Source organism: Watersipora subatra, chromosome 11, assembly GCF_963576615.1.
Source record: "Watersipora subatra chromosome 11, tzWatSuba1.1, whole genome shotgun sequence".
NCBI classification, from domain to species: Eukaryota; Metazoa; Bryozoa; class Gymnolaemata; order Cheilostomatida; family Watersiporidae; genus Watersipora; species Watersipora subatra.
Window position 1 is genome coordinate 44,392,640 of NC_088718.1, and position 20,236 is coordinate 44,412,875.

Here is a 20,236-nt window from a genome sequence, read left to right on the forward strand (position 1 = left end):
TATACGCACTAGTGACCACATGGCAACACTTAATAATGCTTGCATATGCTAGCAGGCTCCTCTTTAAGATAGTTTTAAATTATAAGCGTGTTATTGGTATTTCTTTTATCAAACATGAGCAAGCGTCTTTTGTGGCAGACTTCTGCGACTCGGAATTAACAATGTGGAGTTACATCATATATTTACCATAGCACAGCTTTTTTGTCTGAAAAAAAACTATAATTGTGTAGCTTAAAATTTTGTTTTTAGTTAAAAAATTCTCTTACTTATGGACAAAACACATGTAGGCTTTAATAACCGTCGTGTATTTATATAACACAGTATAGTAAAATTTGTATCATTATAAAAGGGTATATAATAATATATAATATCTCATTAGTATTAAATGTTACATTTATATGTAATATATACATTTTTGGTAAATATTACATTTTATGTTTGGCTTGCAGTATATACAGTACATATAAATGTAATATTTAGTACTAATGAGATATAATAATTATATTATTATATACTGTTTGATAATGAATAATGTTGCAAAATATATTATTTTGCATTATCTTAATACACGACTGTTATTATTACAGCCTACACATATTTTACTATTATAAAATATTCAGATACAGTATGCTATAGTAAAATAAAATACAAATAAATCGAAAACTAACAATATATTAAATCTAACATGTAAAAGTTTTCTGCAGTATTCTAAAGATACAGTTCATTATAATAAATTAGAAGGAGTTAAATTTAGCATAATTTAGCGCAATATCACAAAAACTTTGTCAAAAACTGTACAACTGTATATGATTAAGTTTGTAGGCTATATAGCCGTCTTCTTCATAATCGGAGGAGTAACAATCGTAGCCCTTCTTCCCTTTGGAGTCGTCACGCCCAATATTGGTGAGAAATTCAGTGAAATGATTTTTGTATTGGATCAGCAAGTAGTCTTTAAATCTTATTTTTGTTATTTCATATTTTACTATTTAGTCTTTATTTTATTTACATTATTTCAGATGATTTTAGACTTCAATTATTTTAATATAATCTATGAACACTGCATACACTCAAATGTAAACAACAAGTTACCTAATTTAAAAATAAATCACCAAATCTCTTATCAATTTAAATTCTTTATGTTCAAACTCTAAATTGACAATCTTCTTGAATTCCTATATTTTTCAAGTTGAAAAAGAAAAAAGCTCTGAAAAGAATTTCTTCAAGCTGATGACAATACCTGGCTGTATTATCATGTACTTAGCATGTGTTATGGTGAGAGTGCAAGATTCTAGTCGTAACGTCTGTCTCGCAGATTTATACCGATTTGAGGTAAGACAACAGTTGAGAGGTAGTTAAGACACTGTGTTGCAAACATTGTTTTTAGCTAGAAATATTTTTGTGAAATAACGAAAAACTTGAAAAAGCCTGCAGCCGTGACTTGAAAGTTGTTTATATTATTTGAGTTTTGTATCGAAGAACTAGCTGCCTGAAAACCAAATGTTGAAAGCGTGTTAATATATGGCGAAGAGATCTGATATTTGCAGTCAGCAGATTTGCTGACTGCAAATAACATCATCCATAATAGGCCTTACTTAAGTAATCTCAGATTATATTCATTCTATTTCCTTTTTTTTCGTTTGTACATCCAAATAACAAATGTTTACCGCTATTCCTGAAACTAACAACTAGGTGTTTGGATTGTTTGATTTTCTGAGTATTTAAAAATTCGCAAAACAAACTCTTTGACTAAATTTCATTTCTCAGCTTACCACATTTAAAGTTAACTTCATTTTGGAGTTACCCTCTTTTTTACTTCATTCATGAAACTCGTTCTTAAGAAACAGATGAAGTTTTGAAAATTAAATAATTTTAGCTGTTGGAAGCCACAAAGCATATGCTTGTAAGATTTAAATAAAATTGACCAAAAATGGAAACACATAGCATTCATGTAGACTAACAGACAGACCCAATGACTAAGTGAGGTTTATTAACATAGATGTTGGCTATAATTGTTTGACTTACACAAGTAGATGCACTTGCAGACAGCTTCTGACTCTGCTGACGGTGGTCTCAGTAATGGTTTCTGGTAATGGTTTACTGATTCTATCAACTCCTGGCTGAGTTAGTTTTTGTTATTTAGTTGCTTAGTTTAACATTCAACTTTGCTTGTAATGACCTTGTCTACAAAATTTAGCAAAAACATATTTTGTTCCTCTAATCTTCAATAAACCGCTTCCCTGTCTACTTTTCCAAGTTTGTGCCCTTTGCTAGTCTGATAGATGTGACACTTTGTGATAGTCTGATAGATGTGACACTTTGTGATAGTCTGATAGATGTGACACTTTGTGATAAAACTGGCATCAACTGAGTGACTATAAGTGTATATTCTTAAATTGAATCTGATGCGGTGGTTGATGACTATTTCACAGCTGGAGCGTTCGTCTGCTCAACTAGGTCTGCTCTACGCTATTTGGTCCGCTGTCTACATGCTCTGCTGCGCCGTCTTCACAAAGTTCTTCAATAAGGTGAGACTAGAGATAATTTGTTCGCCTAATCACAAATGTGATTACAGGTATAACTGACTCAAAGCTGGGCATCATTGTAATGCAATTGTAATATATTATGCTATAGATATTATAATATGATACCTATTATATTATGATTATAATATAATTATAAATGGCTATGATGTATATGATTACGAGTATAGCTGGCCCGAAATTACACATTGTAATGTTATTTTATTATTATATTGCATTAGGCGAGGGTGTAATATAATATATTATGTTGTACTACAGCTTAATGTTTTGCATTATAATGTGTATTATATTTTATTATGGTTTATTAAAATATATTATGCTGTATATTAATGCAATGTTATGTTATACTATATTAGAGTATATTATGATATAGAGAGTTCTATTTTATTATTTCATATCATATTATATTTGAGTTTGTCACACAATACAGCGCTTTATTACATTGTATTACATAGCTCTGTTTTTTATTCTATTATATGGTAAACAACTTTGTGTTATAATATTTATTTTTCTATAATATATTGTAGTTTATTTGATTATACTATATATTTAATTATGTATACCAAATTATTCTTTGTGCTTTGATATAATAATGACCATGATCACTTTGTTATTCTTGGATTATTCTGTGTTTTACAGTTCCCACAGATCGACTACTCATCCTTGATTGTTGGGTGGATGCTAGTAGGGGTTACTTTGATGCTGCTAGGACCATCTCCTCTTCTTGAATTCATCTTTCATGGAAGACTGTGAGTAGTTGTTACAGCTACTAGAGAAAAATATCTTTCACTCATAAGCAAATGAGAAACCAAACAAACGTGTCACTATCTTATCTGCTAAACAAAAAACAAAGTTATTGAATAGTAATGTGAGCCTCACAATAGTCTTTGTCTGGTGCTATGTTTGGACAATTGGCCATGGCTGATCATGGCAGGTCGAGGTGAGTCGTGGTCAGTTTTGGTGGTTGCTGGTGAGTTGTACAAGGTGATGGTGTGTCATGGTAGACCGGTGTGACTGGCCGCAACTTACCATGATAAATTATGGTAAACTGTGTTAGGTTATGGTGATTCATGATAGATTTTGGTAGGTCATGGTAGGTTGTGGTTGGTCGAGGTAGACTGTAATAATTTAAAGATATGGTAAGTCATGTTAGGTCATGTAAGGTATAGTAGGTCAGGGTAAGTTTTGATGGCTATGGTGCTCAGTGAAAATACACTGCGTGTCACCACTTATTTACCTTGTTGCAGCGTTTTGTTTGAACATTTAGAAGGCAGCTCTCTTTAGCCTCAGCTACTTGAATGACCATTTCGCATCTTCTATGAAATGTTTACATCCCTTCATGAGAGTATATTTCTATGTTTCAACCTACATGTACCTTATATGTATCCCACCAGCTGCAACACGGCACTTGGATAAGTTTATCCTTCTGGGATAAAAACTATAAACTTTGCTGATTGTCTGATTTCTATATAAACTAATTTGCAGGTATTTCTGGCTGAGCACCATTGACATGGTATTCATAGACGCCATCTTTCCTCTCGTATATTTACCACCATTCGTAATCGCCTTGAATCTTGCAGAGTAAGTATATTTTAGAATTGCTGTAGATATTTCTGCTGCAGTTCTAGATATATGCAGTTGATAGTGTAAATATCAGACCATAGTGTACAAGTGTATATAAAGCTGATAATGAAAATATCAGATCATAGTGTACAAGTGTATATAAAGTTGATAATGAAAATATCAGATCATAGTGTACAAGTGTATACACAGTTGATCCAAGTGTACATTGTACAAGTGTACAAGTGTAGTGTACTAGTGTATATAAAGTTGATAGTGTAAATATCAGACCGTAGTGTACAAATGTATATACAGTTGATACAAATTTACATTGTACAGGTGTACAAGTGTAGTGTATAAGAAGATTGCTTTATCTTCAGTTTGATTTTTCAAGAGAATGTAATTCCTATTAACAAAAACTTGAATTTTTGATCCAGGAAACTTATTTTCTGGAAATACATTAGCTAGAAAAACCCTTTTTGGAGGTTTTTAGTATAGCTTGGTCTAACTGATTGTAGAATGACAACTCCTTGCTTCTCTTTTTCTTTCTTCATAATTGTATTTGTTTTGTTGCATTGTTTTTATCCTTTAAAGAGTACATGGATACAAAAGAGATAGCCTCCATACCTACGGCATGATAACTGGACTCATAAACAGTGGCTGGGGTCTTGGAGCCAGCATTGGCCCTGTAATATCAGGCGTTATTATTGATGCTCAAAATGCTATGTGGAATCTTACCTATCTCTCATTTGCTGCATTTGTAATGGTAAGTAGGCTTTTGTTTTTACTTACAACTTTACATAAGCAATGATGAATGCCTGAACAAAATAGTAAATGCTAAAAGTTTCTAGAGAGGTCCAAACTGCTATGGCTGTTGCTGTTCCAACATGCATTAAGATTTCTCACTCACCATGACTAGAGAATTTACATCTAGCCTTTACATTTACATCTGGGTTAGTGTATTTTAGTTATTATAAGTGTTTTACCTATGCAGAAATACTTGACCTAAGCTCTGCATATATAATAGAGGAGAACTAAATACGTTCCTTCAACAAAAGCACAAATAGTGATGCGAAGATATACATAAAATAGAAAACTGTGTAGTGATGTGTTATTTAGTTTTTTTCATTATTACATGTACCAAAAATAGCATGGGTATCATCTCATAAGTCAATATTTTTTTACTATAGCAGGTACACTTACATAAGTATAAGCATGTTGACTAGAGTAAGTATCTCTACATAGGTATGTGTGTATTGACTAGAGTGAGTATCTCTACATAGGTATGTGTATATTGACTAGAGTAATTATCTCTACATAGGTATGTGTGTATTAACTAGAGAAAGTATCTCTACATAGGTATGTGTATATTGACTAGAGTAAGTATCTCTACATAGGTATGTGTATATTGACTAGAGTAAGTATCTCTACATAGGTATGTCTATATTGACTAGAGTGAGTATCTCTACATAGGTATGTCTGTATTGACTAGAGTGAGTATCTCTGCATAGGTATGTGTATATCGACTAGAGTAAGTATCTCTACATAGGTATGTGTATATTGGCTAGAGTATCTCTACATAGGTATGTCTATATTGACTAGAGTGAGTATCTCTACATAGGTATGTATATACTGACTAGAGTAAGTATCTCTACATAGGTATGTGTGTATTGACTAGAGTGAGTATATCTGCATAGGTATGTATATATTGACTAGAGAAAGTACCTCTACATAGGTATGTGTATATCGACTAGAGTAAGTATCTCTACATAGGTATGTGTATATTGGCTAGAGTGAGTATCTCTACATAGGTATGTCTATATTGACTAGAGTGAGTATCTCTACATAGGTATGTATATACTGACTAGAGTAAGTATCTCTACATAGGTATGTGTGTATTGACTAGAGTGAGTATATCTGCATAGGTATGTATATACTGACTAGAGTAAGTATCTCTACAGAGGTATGTATATATTGACTAGAGAAAGTACCTCTACATAGGTATGTGTATATCGACTAGAGTAAGTATCTCTACATAGGTATGTGTATATTGGCTAGAGTGAGTATCTCTACATAGGTATGTCTATATTGACTAGAGTGAGTATCTCTACATAGGTATGTATATACTGACTAGAGTAAGTATCTCTACATAGGTATGTGTGTATTGACTAGAGTGAGTATATCTGCATAGGTATGTATATATTGACTAGAGAAAGTACCTCTACATAGGTATGTGTATATCGACTAGAGTAAGTATCTCTACATAGGTATGTGTATATTGGCTAGAGTGAGTATCTCTACATAGGTATGTCTATATTGACTAGAGTGAGTATCTCTACATAGGTATGTATATACTGACTAGAGTAAGTATCTCTACATAGGTATGTGTGTATTGACTAGAGTGAGTATATCTGCATAGGTATGTATATACTGACTAGAGTAAGTATCTCTACAGAGGTATGTATATATTGACTAGAGAAAGTACCTCTACATAGGTATGTGTATATCGACTAGAGTAAGTATCTCTACATAGGTATGTGTATATTGGCTAGAGTGAGTATCTCTACATAGGTATGTCTATATTGACTAGAGTGAGTATCTCTACATAGGTATGTATATACTGACTAGAGTAAGTATCTCTACATAGGTATGTGTGTATTGACTAGAGTGAGTATATCTGCATAGGTATGTATATACTGACTAGAGTAAGTATCTCTACAGAGGTATGTATATATTGACTAGAGAAAGTACCTCTACATAGGTATGTGTATATCGACTAGAGTAAGTATCTCTACATAGGTATGTCTGTATTGACTAGAGTGAGTATCTCTACATAGGTATGTATATACTGACTAGAGTAAGTATCTCTACATAGGTATGTGTATATTGACTAGAGTAAGTATCTCTACATAGGTATGTGTGTATTGACTAGAGTAAGTATCCTTACATAGGTATGTGTATATTGACTAGAGAAAGTACCTGTACATCTTGTGTACCTCTACTTATGTAGAGAAAGTATCTCTACATAGGTATGTGTATATTGACTAGAAAAAGTATCTCTACATAGGTATGTGTATATCGACTAGAATAAGTATCTCTACATAGGTATGTGTATACTGACTAGAGTAAGTATCACTACATAGTTATGTGTATAATGACTAGAGTAAGTATCTCTACATAGATATGTGTATATTGACTAGAGTAAGTGTCTCTGCATAGGTATGTGTATATTGACTAGAGTAAGTATCTCTACATAGGTATGAGTATATTGACTAAGGTAAGTTCCCCATGGTTAAAGGCATTAGACTAGACAATTTCTAGACTAGAATTTTGAAAGATCATTAAACTGTAATAAGTATCAGTTGAATACATTCTTTTTTAACAAAAGTAAGTTCAAAAAACCAGCTAGTACAACAAAGAACCAGTAAGTACAACAAATACCCAGTAAGTACAAATGGTGGGTAAAGACACCAAGCTCAATCAACTAACTTTTAGCTTTTCCTAAACAAAGGAAGAAGCCTTTTACAATTCTCATTCTTGTTGTTCTCCAAAATGGCTGGTCAATTAAACTAGTTTGATCAATTACTAGTTGTCTGTGAATTAGCTGGTTTTTAAGTTAGTGTAATCGCTCTATTTCAGTGATAAGCAAAAATTTTTTGTCAAAAATAAAATGTTTAAGAGATGCAGTTTTGCAGTGCATCATGCTCAAAAAGACCTCAAATCTAGGCGTAATAATATATGCTCAGATTTGAGATAATTGCTAAGCGATTTGAAATCCTTACATTTTACTGCAATTTTTTAAAAGTCACACTCAAATGGTTATGAGATTTTTAGTCATCACCGGATTTTCTCACTTATAAAAAATAATAAAAACGACTAACAACATTAGACTAACAACGTCTTGACCAGGCATAACTAAATACCTTAAATCTAGAAAAAGACTTTGTTACGCCTTGGTCCGACGATTCCTGAAAAGAAATATTGTTTTTTGCATTTTACTGAGTTCCTTTTGGCAAATACTAAATTAAATAATTGTGGTAGTCACCGCTAGAATAATGTTTCCTTCTCTTTTCACAGTTCTACGAAACTGCAACAAAGTATTCGAAAATCATTGATGAAACAGTTTCCACTATTGCTTGTTTCTCTCTCGTAGATAGTGTATAGAATCAGATGGGTGGTAGATAAACACAAATCGGTTTTCTTATAAATCCTAGTCGTAGTATAATTGCGCGCTGACATAATTTTACATCTTAATGTGAAAAACCATGCAGAGTGTAGATTTAGAAATATTTCAACTATTGTACTACAATTTCATTTTATTACATAGTCTATATATATATTTCTCAAAGTATGTCCGTGTGTCGTATGTCTGTCTGCATTCCGATTATAGCTATTATTAGAATAGCCTAACTGGGCAACAATGCTGATGCAATGTCATTGCCTACTAGCATTTGAAGATTACTAACTAGGCTAGTGGAATTTTCCATTGGCAATGTGCCAGGCCACTTGGCAATAGCCTGCCACTTGCTAGAGAGTTGCCTGCCAGCAAGTGGTAAGCAAATCTTATCACGTCTCATTGTTTATAAGCTGATTTTTAATACTCGAGCAACACAACACTGGGAGGCACAGCTAGTATTTTATAAGGTTTTGAAAGTCTTTACAGCCAAAGAATGACCACAGCCAAGCGCTGTCGTCAGCATATTAAATACACTCTCGTTATTCTAGAATATTCTTTATTTCTGTAGGGCTTCATCATTGGAGTTTATTATCTGTACATGAAATTAACCAATCAGCCAACAAAGCTTCATGATACTGATAGTCATCTCTCATCAACTGTAAAGGACGACTGTGAGGATAAAGATATGTCAGATCAAGCAGCGAAAGTCAATCGATGTGTCATAGAGCAATGCCCAGGGCCATCAGCAAACTTTACTAAGATCCACCTCCAACAGCCAGCTAGTAGCAAAGTAATAGAGAGAAATAGGAGATCACTTTATGAAAAAATAATAGAGTGAAATAGGAGATCACTTTATGACAAACTTGTGCCAATAACAGTTGACCATCAACTCTAAAAGCATTGCAAGTGTTTTTTATATAGATGCACAGAGGAACTAAAAACTGCCGCACAACTAATATTTTTATATGCCGCTAAAATATCATGTTAAAGTATCAAGCAGTTTTGTGAAGTGGTATGAAGATTTTGTGGGCGGGATGCACATGTATTAATTTAAACCCAAATCATTTCAATCTTTGTTTTGATAGCTTTTGCATTCTGTTTGTTTTTCTGCACATGTAATGGAAATATCCAATCAAATTTAATAAGGATCTTGCCCCCAATTTGAAACACACTAGTAGACACAGCCTATTTCTGATATGGTGATCCCTTGATAATGTTTGATTGGAAAGGTTAGTAATATGAGAACAGATGCTGCTGTGATCTTTGAGTCTAGTGGCTGCCAACTTAATATTGAAACTTGATTTCAGTGCTCTTATGAAATGCTGAGCTCTCACAAAGAAGTGATGTGATTATTTGTGCAATGCACGTACTGCTCTCTAATGTAAAAAGGACATATTTGTTTGTACAGCACTGATAACTGATGTTTTCATTTACACCCAGAATTTTTTTTTGTTGAAAAATAAATTTTTTACTAAGAGCATTTTTTTTCATTTGAAATTGCCCCAATGCCATAAAGTACATGTAATACTGTAAAGGATCTGACTCCGGTAGCTGAGTCAGCTTTACTTTCTAACAAGGGAGTCGCAACCTGGGCTACTGGCTGACCTTGTCCGAGGCCTGATTGACCTGCCTGTGGCGGTCAAGTCAGTCCAAGACAAGAATCTAGTAGTCAGGCTTGCTCCGAAACCAAACCCCCGGCCTGCCTCTGGATCTCTATCCCAGGCTAGTCTGGATCCACTAATGGCTGGTCTTAAGACTGGATCTCTAGTGCCATGGCACACCCGATCGAGTCTAGACAAGGCCGTGGATCGCCTCCTAGCCTTCTTAGAGTCACCCTGGCAGTTCCGTCTGTTGGTTGCACTGAGCCTGCTTGTACAATCGGTGAGCCAACCAGGCAGGCGTCAATAGAAGCAGTTCGTATGAGTATATAGCAGTTTATTATCGATATCTTCAATACAAGTATGCACAAGTATGAGTGAAATCAAGCACACCTTGCCTGTCTATCGCGCTGGCTTATATAGCCAGCGCCTATCGTTTAACTCCGCCTACTGATCTATTTATATCACAAAGGAATGCCAGATACAACATGATGGTTATGTAACAAAAAGGCAGTTCAGTAATACAAGGGCAGTTCAGTGATACAGTTATATAATAAAAAGGCAGTTCAGTAATACAAGGGCAGTTCAGTGATACAGTTATATAATAATAAAAAGGCAGTTCAAGCATGCAATAAGGGAAGTTCGAGAGGTTCGGTTAAATGATAGTGCGGATATATATATGAGTGCAGTAAATAGTACACAGGCATGTCCCGGTCCTCCACACTCTCCCCCCAATTGTTTGGCCAGGGGTGAACAATTAAGTGATCTCAGTGGAAACGCCGCGCTTGTGTTCTCAACCTCTGAGCTTCTACCCGGCATTCCTCGGCCATCCGGATATAACGTCGGTATTGGTCCTCTTCTCTTCCCGCTCTACGGTTGTACTCTTCTCGCCGGGCCCGTGTGTTCTCGATGGCCCTGGTTACCCTGCTGCTGGTAGGTTCCTTGGTCTTGCCATCGGCTTCGGCGTATACCCCAGCGATGTCGTCCGCATTGACGTGGATCTCCAGGGCAGTCTCGCTTTCTCCCGCTATCTCTGTCCCAGCTCCCTTAGGCGGTATGTTTATTTCCGGATTGATGAGTCTTGCTTCCCTGCCGTTATCTCAGTTCCCTCCAAGATCTCGTCCAATTCTGTTAATAATACCTGCAGTTCTGGATCCTCGATGGCGTTGGTTTCATCTGGAGTTGGTCTCATATTCGTGATATAGGTTTGTGGAGAGAGCTGGTTCTTCGTTAGTGCGCAACGGTTGAAGTGACTGGAGGCTGTCTCAGTTTCATAAGATGGCCGCTTTCCGGTCCTACCGTGCTCTTGTTCCTGAATTGTTCTATCGTTCGGAGTCTGCTGTCGAAGGCCTTCATTGCCGGATGGTTCTTCTCCTGTTTGGTTTTCTTCGTCTGCCTCCGTCTCTGTCCCCTTTCCCGGGATATTTCGGTCAGGTATGATTGTATCTGGTTGCCCTCCTCCGTGGCGGCTTGCGGCCATCATTTCTTCTAGTTCGGCAACCGACTCTTTTAGAATTGTATATTGAGACATCAGTTCTAAGTTCGTCTTCAGACCTTCCCTCTCTATCAAGGTCTCCAGTTGTTCCACCATAGCTTTGGTAGACTGATACCGTTCCCTGAGTTCGGCCTGTCTTTCTCTGGCTTCCGGTCCTTCTTCTTCAGGGTCGATTTGGTGGCACACAGTCTCGCCGTATCTGATAGGAGGACCCACCATTCGCCGTGGTCTCCCGTCTCGTCTTTCTCCCATACCATTTTCTGTTCTCCTGGGTTCTGTGTTTATTCGCACCTCTTCTTCAGCTGGTGCTGGTGTAGAAACTTCGGGTTGGGGCGGATCCCTTTGTTCGGTGACCCCGGAGTCGGAGGCCTCGTCGACTGCGGTATTGTCTGTCTCTCCTTCCGTCAACTCTTGTCCGGGGGGCTCCACCGGGGGTTCGGAACAGGGCCCGAGACTTGGTTCCTCTGGTTCCGCGTTGGTTATACCGGTTTGCTCTGTTGCCTCCCTAACCCCTCCGTTGGGATCGTGACTGCCCGAGGCAGACTCTCTTTCTCTGGCCAGGACCTCCAGAAGTCGTCTCCTGAACGTGTCACTGTCCATATCCGGGGGAGGTTCCATCCTCTCCTGCCGTGTTGGCGGGGGAGGCTCCCTTCCAGTGTATTCTACTGCGGGCAGCATCTCCCCTAACTCTTCCAGCCTCCTCTCTCTTCGTCCAGTGGCACCCCTCATGTTTGGCCTCCTGGAGGGTTCCTTAGTGGCCGGGGCCCGCCCATCGGCCTCTGGACACGCGTAGTATGGTTTTAATCTCTCTTCGTTCTGTACTGAGATTTGTCCTTGTCTCTCTACTTGGTACGAATGGTGTGGATTACACCTAGTGACTGTATAGGGTCCCACATATTTGGGCTGTAACTTGGGGTTTTCTCCACGTCTACGTCTCTTGTTGACCAGCAGCACCAAGTCACCAGTCCCAAACGATGGGGGCTCTTCGTCGTCCTCCACCCGGATCTTCATTTGGCGGTCTCGGAGAATTTCATACGTTTCCTCCAGCCGGCTGGCCAGTTCCAGTACGTAGGGCTGTACCGCCTGGCCAGTGACTGCAACGGGGTCTGAGAGCTGGTCTGGCAATCGCAGTTCCCTGCCCATCATCATGTAATTCGCGGTTTCTCCCGTGGCGGAGTGGGGAGTGCCCCGGAAAGCCCTCATTATCTGTGGCAGCAACAAGTCCCACTCTGTAGGCCCACGGCGCAGGAGCAAGGCTCTCAAGGAATCTCCCAAGCTCCGATTGTTTCTTTCTACAATGCCATTCCCCTGGGGGTGGTATGGTGTAGTCCGTGTTTTGTCTACGTTCCATAGACTACATAACTCTCCCATGAGTTTAGACTCAAATTGAGCCCCTTGGTCGGAGTGTAATTCCTCGGGTAGGCCAAAATAACAGAACACCCTTTCGTCCAGGGTTGTGGCTACCACCGGGGCAGTTGCCTCCGGGATCGCTATTGCATCCTGCCATCTGGAGAAATGGTCGCTAATCACTAAGATCCACTTGTTCCCTCGGTTAGTCACTGGCATTGGTCCCACCAGGTCGACCGCTAGCTTCTGCCATGGTCGCCCGGCGTACAATCGGTGTCTGCTCCTAGTTGCGTGATTCCCGCCAGTTTTTGCCACTTGACAGATCTCACACGTCTTGATGAGTCGTCTCACGTCAGCATTTAGTCCCGGCCAATACCAATTGAGTAGTAACCTTTTTACCGTCTTGTGGACCCCCGCGTGGGCAAGCCTGTGCGTGTCCCACATTACCCGGCTCCGGTCCGCCCGAGGACATAGGGTACACCATCTGGGGTGGCCGTCCGTCGTTAGTCTGACCTCCAGGACGCCGTTTGGGGATAACCTCAGAGCCTCCCGTCTCTTGTGTAGGACCCGGAGCTCGTTACTCCCTAGAGTCAGCTCCTCCTCTGGTAGCTCTTGATCATTTTTTACTGCCCAGTACATCCTGGCCACAGCTTGTGTCCCTTCCATTTGGCTCTGTACCAGCTGTCGAAAATTTCGGTCTCCTGGTAGTTTAATTGCGGCCACGGTGTCGGACTCTCCTTCCAGCAATGCCTGTTTGCTAGGGCCCCCGTCTCGCTCTTCTATTCGGATACACTGTCGACAGTCGTTTGGGCAGACCTGTCGACTCAGGCCGTCGGCATTCCCGTGCTTGACCCCTGCTCGGTGTTCCAGTAGGTACGAGAATTCTGACAAAATCTCCAGCCACCGAGCTACTTGAGCCGACGGCTCCCTCCTCCTACACAGCCATCTCAGGTAGGCATGATCCGTGCGGACCACAAACTGTTGACCATACAGGTAGGGCCGGAAGTGCTTGACGGCTTTTACTACTGCCAGGAGCTTTCGGCGCGTTACACAGTAATTTTGTTTGGCTGGGCTGAGGGTCTTGCTGTAGTATGCCACTACGGTCTCCCTGCCCCCCTGGTTCTGGGACAGGACGGCCCCCACTCCCACATTACTGGCATCGGTGTCCAGAGTATATTGACTCTTTGGGTTGGGGTACCCCAGCACTGGTGCCGAGATCAGGCCTTGTCGGAGGGTCTCGAATGCCTGCTGCTCTTCTGCTCCCCACCTCCAAGCCTTCCCTTTGCTAGTCAAGATCGTGAGTGGCTTGGCAATAGTGGCGTAATCTCGCAGGTACTGTCGGTAGTACCCCGTGGTCCCCAGGAAGGCCTGCAGTTCCTTTATATTTCGAGGGGTCTGCCATTCGGCCACTGCCTTTACCTTTTCTGGGTCCGTGGACACTCCCTCCGGGCTCACCACATGGCCAAGGTACCTCACTTTCCTTTGGAGGAGCTCGCATTTAGAGGGCTTCAGTTTCAGCTGCGCGGCGGCGAGTCTCTGGAAGACCTCTCCCAAACGGGCCAAATGGGTCTCGAAGTCTGGAGCAATTACGATGATGTCGTCCAAGTATAGCAAGAGGGTTTTCCAATGGAGCCCGTGAAGTACAGACTCCATCAGTCTTTGGAAGGTGGCGGGTGCCGACGTCAATCCGAAGGGCAGCACCATCCACTTCCACAACCCGCTTCTCGTGGCAAAGGCGGATTTCTCTTGAGCGTCCGGATCTAGCGGTACTTGCCAGTATCCACTGGTCAGATCCAACGTACTAAAAAATCGGCTTCCTGCCAGGGCGTCCAGGCTTTCATCAATCCTAGGGATGGGGTACGCATCCTGTTGGGTGACCGCATTCAGCTGTCGATAATCAATACAAAATCTCCATCCGCCATCCTTCTTCTTTACCATGACGACTGGGGAACTCCATGCCCCATTGGCAGGCTCGATCAAACCCTTTTCCAGTAGTTCCTGTACTTGTTTGTCCGCTTCTGCCTCCTTGAGGGGTCCCAACCGGTGGGGGGGTTGTCTGACCGGCCTGGCACCCTCCATCAGGGGTATGCTGTGGGCGATTCGGTCGGTCCTTCCTACGTCGCCATCATACTTGCTAAACACGTCCTGGTACCTGGTCAGAAGATGGGCCAGGCTCTGCTTCTCTCCTTCGTGCCGGCATCCTGGGAGGGCCTGCTGATATAGCTCAACCAGGTGACCCGGGACGGCTTCCCCCGTCCTTACAGTGGCACACCCCACTCCTGATTCGTCGAGGCTCCCGTGTTCCGGCCCAGGCCAGAGATCCGTCTGTATGTCCTCTTCTTCCACAGCCGTGTATGAGCCAATGACGTGTCCGGCGCCCAACTCTATCGGTTGACGTCCGGGGTTCAGGCATCGTATGGTGACATCACCACCCTCTCCAGGCCTGTTCAGGCTGCATGCCACAGGTAGGTGTGGATCAGAGCCCTCTATCAAGCCCATCGGCACGTAATTTCTGGCGGAGATCTTCCCCGTCACTCTTACCTCTGACAAGGGAGGGATAGTAACTTTCTTCCAGGCGTGAACGTTGGACACCATTATCCTCCCGTATTTGTCGGTGCAAGTAAGTTGCCTATTCCCTAGGGAAATGACGGGTCGGCCGAATTCAATCTGACACTTGTGGGAGATCAGGAAAGGCATACCCAGAATAGCGTCTTCGCTGATCTGGCTTACGAGGAAGTTCTCCTCTATAGCCACGTCCCTGATCCTTCCGGTTAGCCTTATCAGTCCATAAAACTGGAGCTTGCTACCATCTGCCATGAGTCCATACCGGTCATTCTCTTCTAGCTGCACCCTCACTCGCTCCGGCATTCTGTCGAACACCTTTTTGGAGAGTAGGTTAGTGTTGCAGCCGGTGTCTATGAGGAACAGGAGGTCTTGCCTCTCTACCTTCCCCGGTAGGAAGTAGCTCGACCTATGGGGTTTTTCCAAAGCTCCAACCCTTGGCAACCCTTCCCCCGTTGCGGCGGTATCGAGCATCTCTTCCGATTTTTTCCTCCTCGGACGTCCCCTAGGCCTATCCGGTGGTGGACTCTTTTCGAGCTGGTCCTCCAGGCTTTCCTCGGGAGTAGCTGGCCTTGCGCTCTCCCCGTACCGGCCTGTCGGACCCGACACCGGACTCGTGGGTTGGCCTAGATTCCCTCCTCGGAGATGGCCGCCTCGGGTCGGCCCCCGTCTCGGGGGTTCGGCTTCATTCCAGCCCTTTTCGTCTCTGGGTCTATGGTACTCCGGTCTCTGGAGATGCTCCGCCATTGCTGGGTCCTCGTTCCATCCCGATCCGGTTGATACGGATCTCCTGAACGGATCAGCGCCGGTGGGGCCATCTCTCTCTGACCTAACCTGTCTAGGCTTACGGCGGGGTTCCATCTGGGTCGCAAGCTCCCTTCTTCCTGATCTGTACAGCGTTGGTCTCTCGAGAGCTTCAGTTACCCCTGAATCTGCTCTCTGTCCCGACCCTTGCTGTCCAGATCGCTCGGGGTGCTCGGCCCTAGTGGGACCTCCCTTCCGCCCTGGCCTTTCTGGTTCTCTGGTACGTCCATAAACTCTTCGTTTCTCGTCCAGTCTCTGGATCTGGTGGAGGTACTGCCGCTGCGCCTGTTTGGCCGCCCGTGGTGAGTCCCGGGGGCTCGCCTCGCATCCCTCTTCCTCCTCGTCCAGTTCCCATAGACTTTGGTATGGGTTGTAGACGGGAATCGTTTCTACCAGGGGTCTCTTGACTGGTGCCGCCGTTTTAGTCGGATGCTGCCAACCCTCCGGATCAACTCCAGATTCCCTTTGACTTGTATTGTTACGTTGTCTGTGTTTTTCGTGTCCGGGTGCCCTTGTGCAGCCAGCAGGTAGACCTACTGCTGCGGGCCGTGGGCGTTTCCCTGGTCCTGCCTATAGGGTGTCCTCTGATTTGCCTGCCTCCGCGGACAACTTCTCCTCTGGTGGCCTTCCTGGTTGCACCCCCAGCATCTCGCCATTTCCTTTTTCTTCGTCCCGCTTTCTGTAATAGACTGCGGTCGATGGATATACAATTTTAACTTGGCCACTTCTTTGGCTAGGTCCGTCACCGAGGTCAACAGCAGCTCGAGGGTATTCGGGGTAGTCCTAGCCACCACAATCGGCTCTTCGGGGCCCTGTTCTCCCTCGCCCTGTCCTGTCTCGCCTGGCTGGACTGCCCTGACGTCCGACCTGAAGGGTTGGGCTTGGTGAGACGCCATACTAGGTCGAACCTGTAAGTACTCGTTCCCTGCTCTCACGGCTGCCTCCAACGTAGGAGTAGGCACCGCTAGCAGATGTCGCTGCAAATAAACATTGCCCAGCGTACCACAGAACGTGTCTACGGCCATCTCCTCTTTTAGGCGATCTGACATTTCCCCAAACGCGATGTCGGTCAGCTTCTCTATTTGGGTGGCGTGCTCAAATAGCGTTGCTTGCTGGTCCTTTTTTAGGCCCTGCAGTTTGGCTCTGGCTTCTTTGGGTGTCAGTCCAAACCTGGCCCGGAGGTTGTTAAATACGCCGTGTATGGTCTGCCCGTGTCCACAGTCCTTAGCCTGCCCTCGCAGTCTCTCTCGGATGTGTAACAGCGCGGACCCTGGCCCCCAGTCATTTGCAACGGCTACATCGTTGAACTGCCTGATGAAGGCCTCTACATCGCTATTCCCGTCATATTCTGGGGCTCTGAATGTTTCTCTTGGTGCAGGGGGTCCCTGTGTCCCCTGGTTGACGAGCAGTCTTTCCAAGACACCTGTCAGTCGCTCTAGACCTCCTAGTCCCTCCGTTCGGAGAGCTTCCGGTCTTTCCGCGCTGCGAGTCCGTCTGGTCATACCTGCGTCGTCTTTTTAGTCCCTGTTAGTCGTCCTGTTGTGGGTTAAGCAAATCCCACTGCTGCCACCAGTGTAAAGGATCTGACTCCGGTAGCTGAGTCAGCTTTACTTTCTAACAAGGGAGTCGCAACCTGGGCTACTGGCTGACCTTGTCCGAGGCCTGATTGACCTGCCTGTGGCGGTCAAGTCAGTCCAAGACAAGAATCTAGTAGTCAGGCTTGCTCCGAAACCAAACCCCCGGCCTGCCTCTGGATCTCTATCCCAGGCTAGTCTGGATCCACTAATGGCTGGTCTTAAGACTGGATCTCTAGTGCCATGGCACACCCGATCGAGTCTAGACAAGGCCGTGGATCGCCTCCTAGCCTTCTTAGAGTCACCCTGGCAGTTCCGTCTGTTGGTTGCACTGAGCCTGCTTGTACAATCGGTGAGCCAACCAGGCAGGCGTCAATAGAAGCAGTTCGTATGAGTATATAGCAGTTTATTATCGATATCTTCAATACAAGTATGCACAAGTATGAGTGAAATCAAGCACACCTTGCCTGTCTATCGCGCTGGCTTATATAGCCAGCGCCTATCGTTTAACTCCGCCTACTGATCTATTTATATCACAAAGGAATGCCAGATACAACATGATGGTTATGTAACAAAAAGGCAGTTCAGTAATACAAGGGCAGTTCAGTGATACAGTTATATAATAAAAAGGCAGTTCAGTAATACAAGGGCAGTTCAGTGATACAGTTATATAATAATAAAAAGGCAGTTCAAGCATGCAATAAGGGAAGTTCGAGAGGTTCGGTTAAATGATAGTGCGGATATATATATGAGTGCAGTAAATAGTACACAGGCATGTCCCGGTCCTCCACAATACATACAATGTGAGCTATTTTAATACAATGGAGAACAACAGAACAAGAAACCTCGCCCAAATATATAAAGTAATACATTTCCATCGCGTTATTCTAATATTAAATAGAGAAACAAAGGAAGTTGGTTGGCCTTAACTGCCATAAAGTGATATATGGTGAAAGGCAAGTTCCTGATGGTGGAGTCTTCATGAAGTGAGCTGTGTGACAGTCATATGGTTTCTATTACCATTGGCTAACACAAAGCAGAGAAGCCATATAACACTATGAAACATCATAAAACAAGAAAGTTGTATCTGACACCATTGAGTGGTGCATATCAATTGATTTGTTACTGAAGCCATAGAGTGACGCATAAGTAATTTATTTACGATATTAAAGCCTGCCATCATTTGGGCCAAATTGTTGCTCATCTACTCTTTGTCCATAACTTTACAGGTTTAATCTCTCACTTTGCAACCATTCGCTAGCTGAATTTCACATGTACGAAGAAACAATTAAAATTTTCCTTAAGTTACAAAACTGTAAGTTTACAGTTCATCGTATGGACGCTGCTAAACCTGCTTTGAGAAATCACCTGCTAAAAACTTCATCGGTACAGATTATCTGAAGGCAAGTTGATAGATACAACCAACTGTTGCATGAGGTCACTTTCTAGTATGATTGCCAGATACATAAGAGCATTAATCAAAATTAGGCTTTCAAATGAAACAACTCTAGATGAAGGGTATAAATAGATGAATGAAACAAAATTATGTAACTAAATAGGCAATAAACAATATATTAAAAATTTATATAAAAATAAGAAAAGACCAAGGAGACTAGAGGCACTAGAAAAACCTATAACAATTGAAGGAACCTGAGCTCTACGCAGGTAATACACCATAATAAGTAGCCATAAGCATTATACACCTACAATAAACAACGCTTCTAATTTGGAAGCTTGAGATTTGGGATTTGTCTACTCGCGGGTTGCATGGTAGTAACTAATTCTTCAAATGTGTGTTCAAAACTACATTGAAACAAAATACAAAAGCAATAAAATTGTTAGTACATGTAACCATAGCACCTTGTAAATTTCATAGTTAATACATGTTCTGATTGCAATTGAGTATATATAACCCTTCACGCCAACATACAAAAATCTATTGTCTGAAGAACGCTAGACACCACTTTATGGTAAGAAACCCTTTCAACACTAAGCTCTGTGCGTCCATATCCAAAAGCGTGACTATCAACGTCATCTTGAGAAGTTTTTTTTTCAGTTATTTAATTAAGACCAAATTTTGTCGATTTCAATTTTGAAACATCTTGGCAGTCAGATCACTTAAAACAAACAAAGTTTAAATGAGAAAAAAATATCTTGACCTTTTGAAAAAATCTACTAGAATTTAATGGGATCACTTTTTAAGCAGTTTTGAAAGGTACGAGTGAGCCAGCCATTGAGACGTAAGTAACTCTTCGATGCACGGAGTCAAAATAAGCTTTTATGTCAAATCTGTATTCTTTGGGCTTTGGTCTACGGTTGTCAAAATAATCTAGGTCAAAGTCAGCATAAGTGACATGGCAGCGATGTCTTCCTCTTTAAGACCTGTAAAAAATGAAAAAAGTATTAAAAGTGAAAAATAGCCAATTTCCTAAGATTACAAGAATGTTTTTGTGGAGTTATTCACTCGTGTCAAGAATACTTAAACAATCATACAGTTATGAATAGCTGTAGACTAGTATCTGTTTGTGGATAGTACATAATTACATAAACTTGTATTATTGTATTGAGCATGATAATCA

General features: G+C 42.0%; 2 protein-coding genes across 3 annotated transcripts in view; one reads left to right on the forward strand and one right to left on the reverse strand.

The window, feature by feature from the left end:
- The window catches only part of LOC137408277 (MFS-type transporter SLC18B1-like), a 28,082-nt gene extending 18,277 nt beyond the window's left edge, over window positions 1-9,805 (forward strand). Inside the window, exons 6-12 of the mRNA XM_068094734.1 lie at window positions 816-903; window positions 1,187-1,329; window positions 2,430-2,525; window positions 3,180-3,289; window positions 4,026-4,121; window positions 4,695-4,866; window positions 8,846-9,805. Coding sequence (XP_067950835.1) covers window positions 816-903; window positions 1,187-1,329; window positions 2,430-2,525; window positions 3,180-3,289; window positions 4,026-4,121; window positions 4,695-4,866; window positions 8,846-9,115 — 975 coding nt within the window. The 3' untranslated portion in view covers window positions 9,116-9,805. The remainder of the gene's footprint in view (window positions 1-815; window positions 904-1,186; window positions 1,330-2,429; window positions 2,526-3,179; window positions 3,290-4,025; window positions 4,122-4,694; window positions 4,867-8,845) is intronic.
- A 9,136-nt stretch (window positions 9,806-18,941) lies between these two features.
- LOC137408396 (uncharacterized) overlaps window positions 18,942-20,236 on the reverse strand; it is a 29,077-nt gene continuing 27,782 nt past the window's right edge. For both annotated transcript variants that reach the window (XM_068094911.1, XM_068094910.1), the window contains exon 17: window positions 18,942-20,039. In XM_068094911.1, coding sequence (XP_067951012.1) covers window positions 19,987-20,039 — 53 coding nt within the window. In that variant the 3' untranslated portion in view covers window positions 18,942-19,986. The remainder of the gene's footprint in view (window positions 20,040-20,236) is intronic.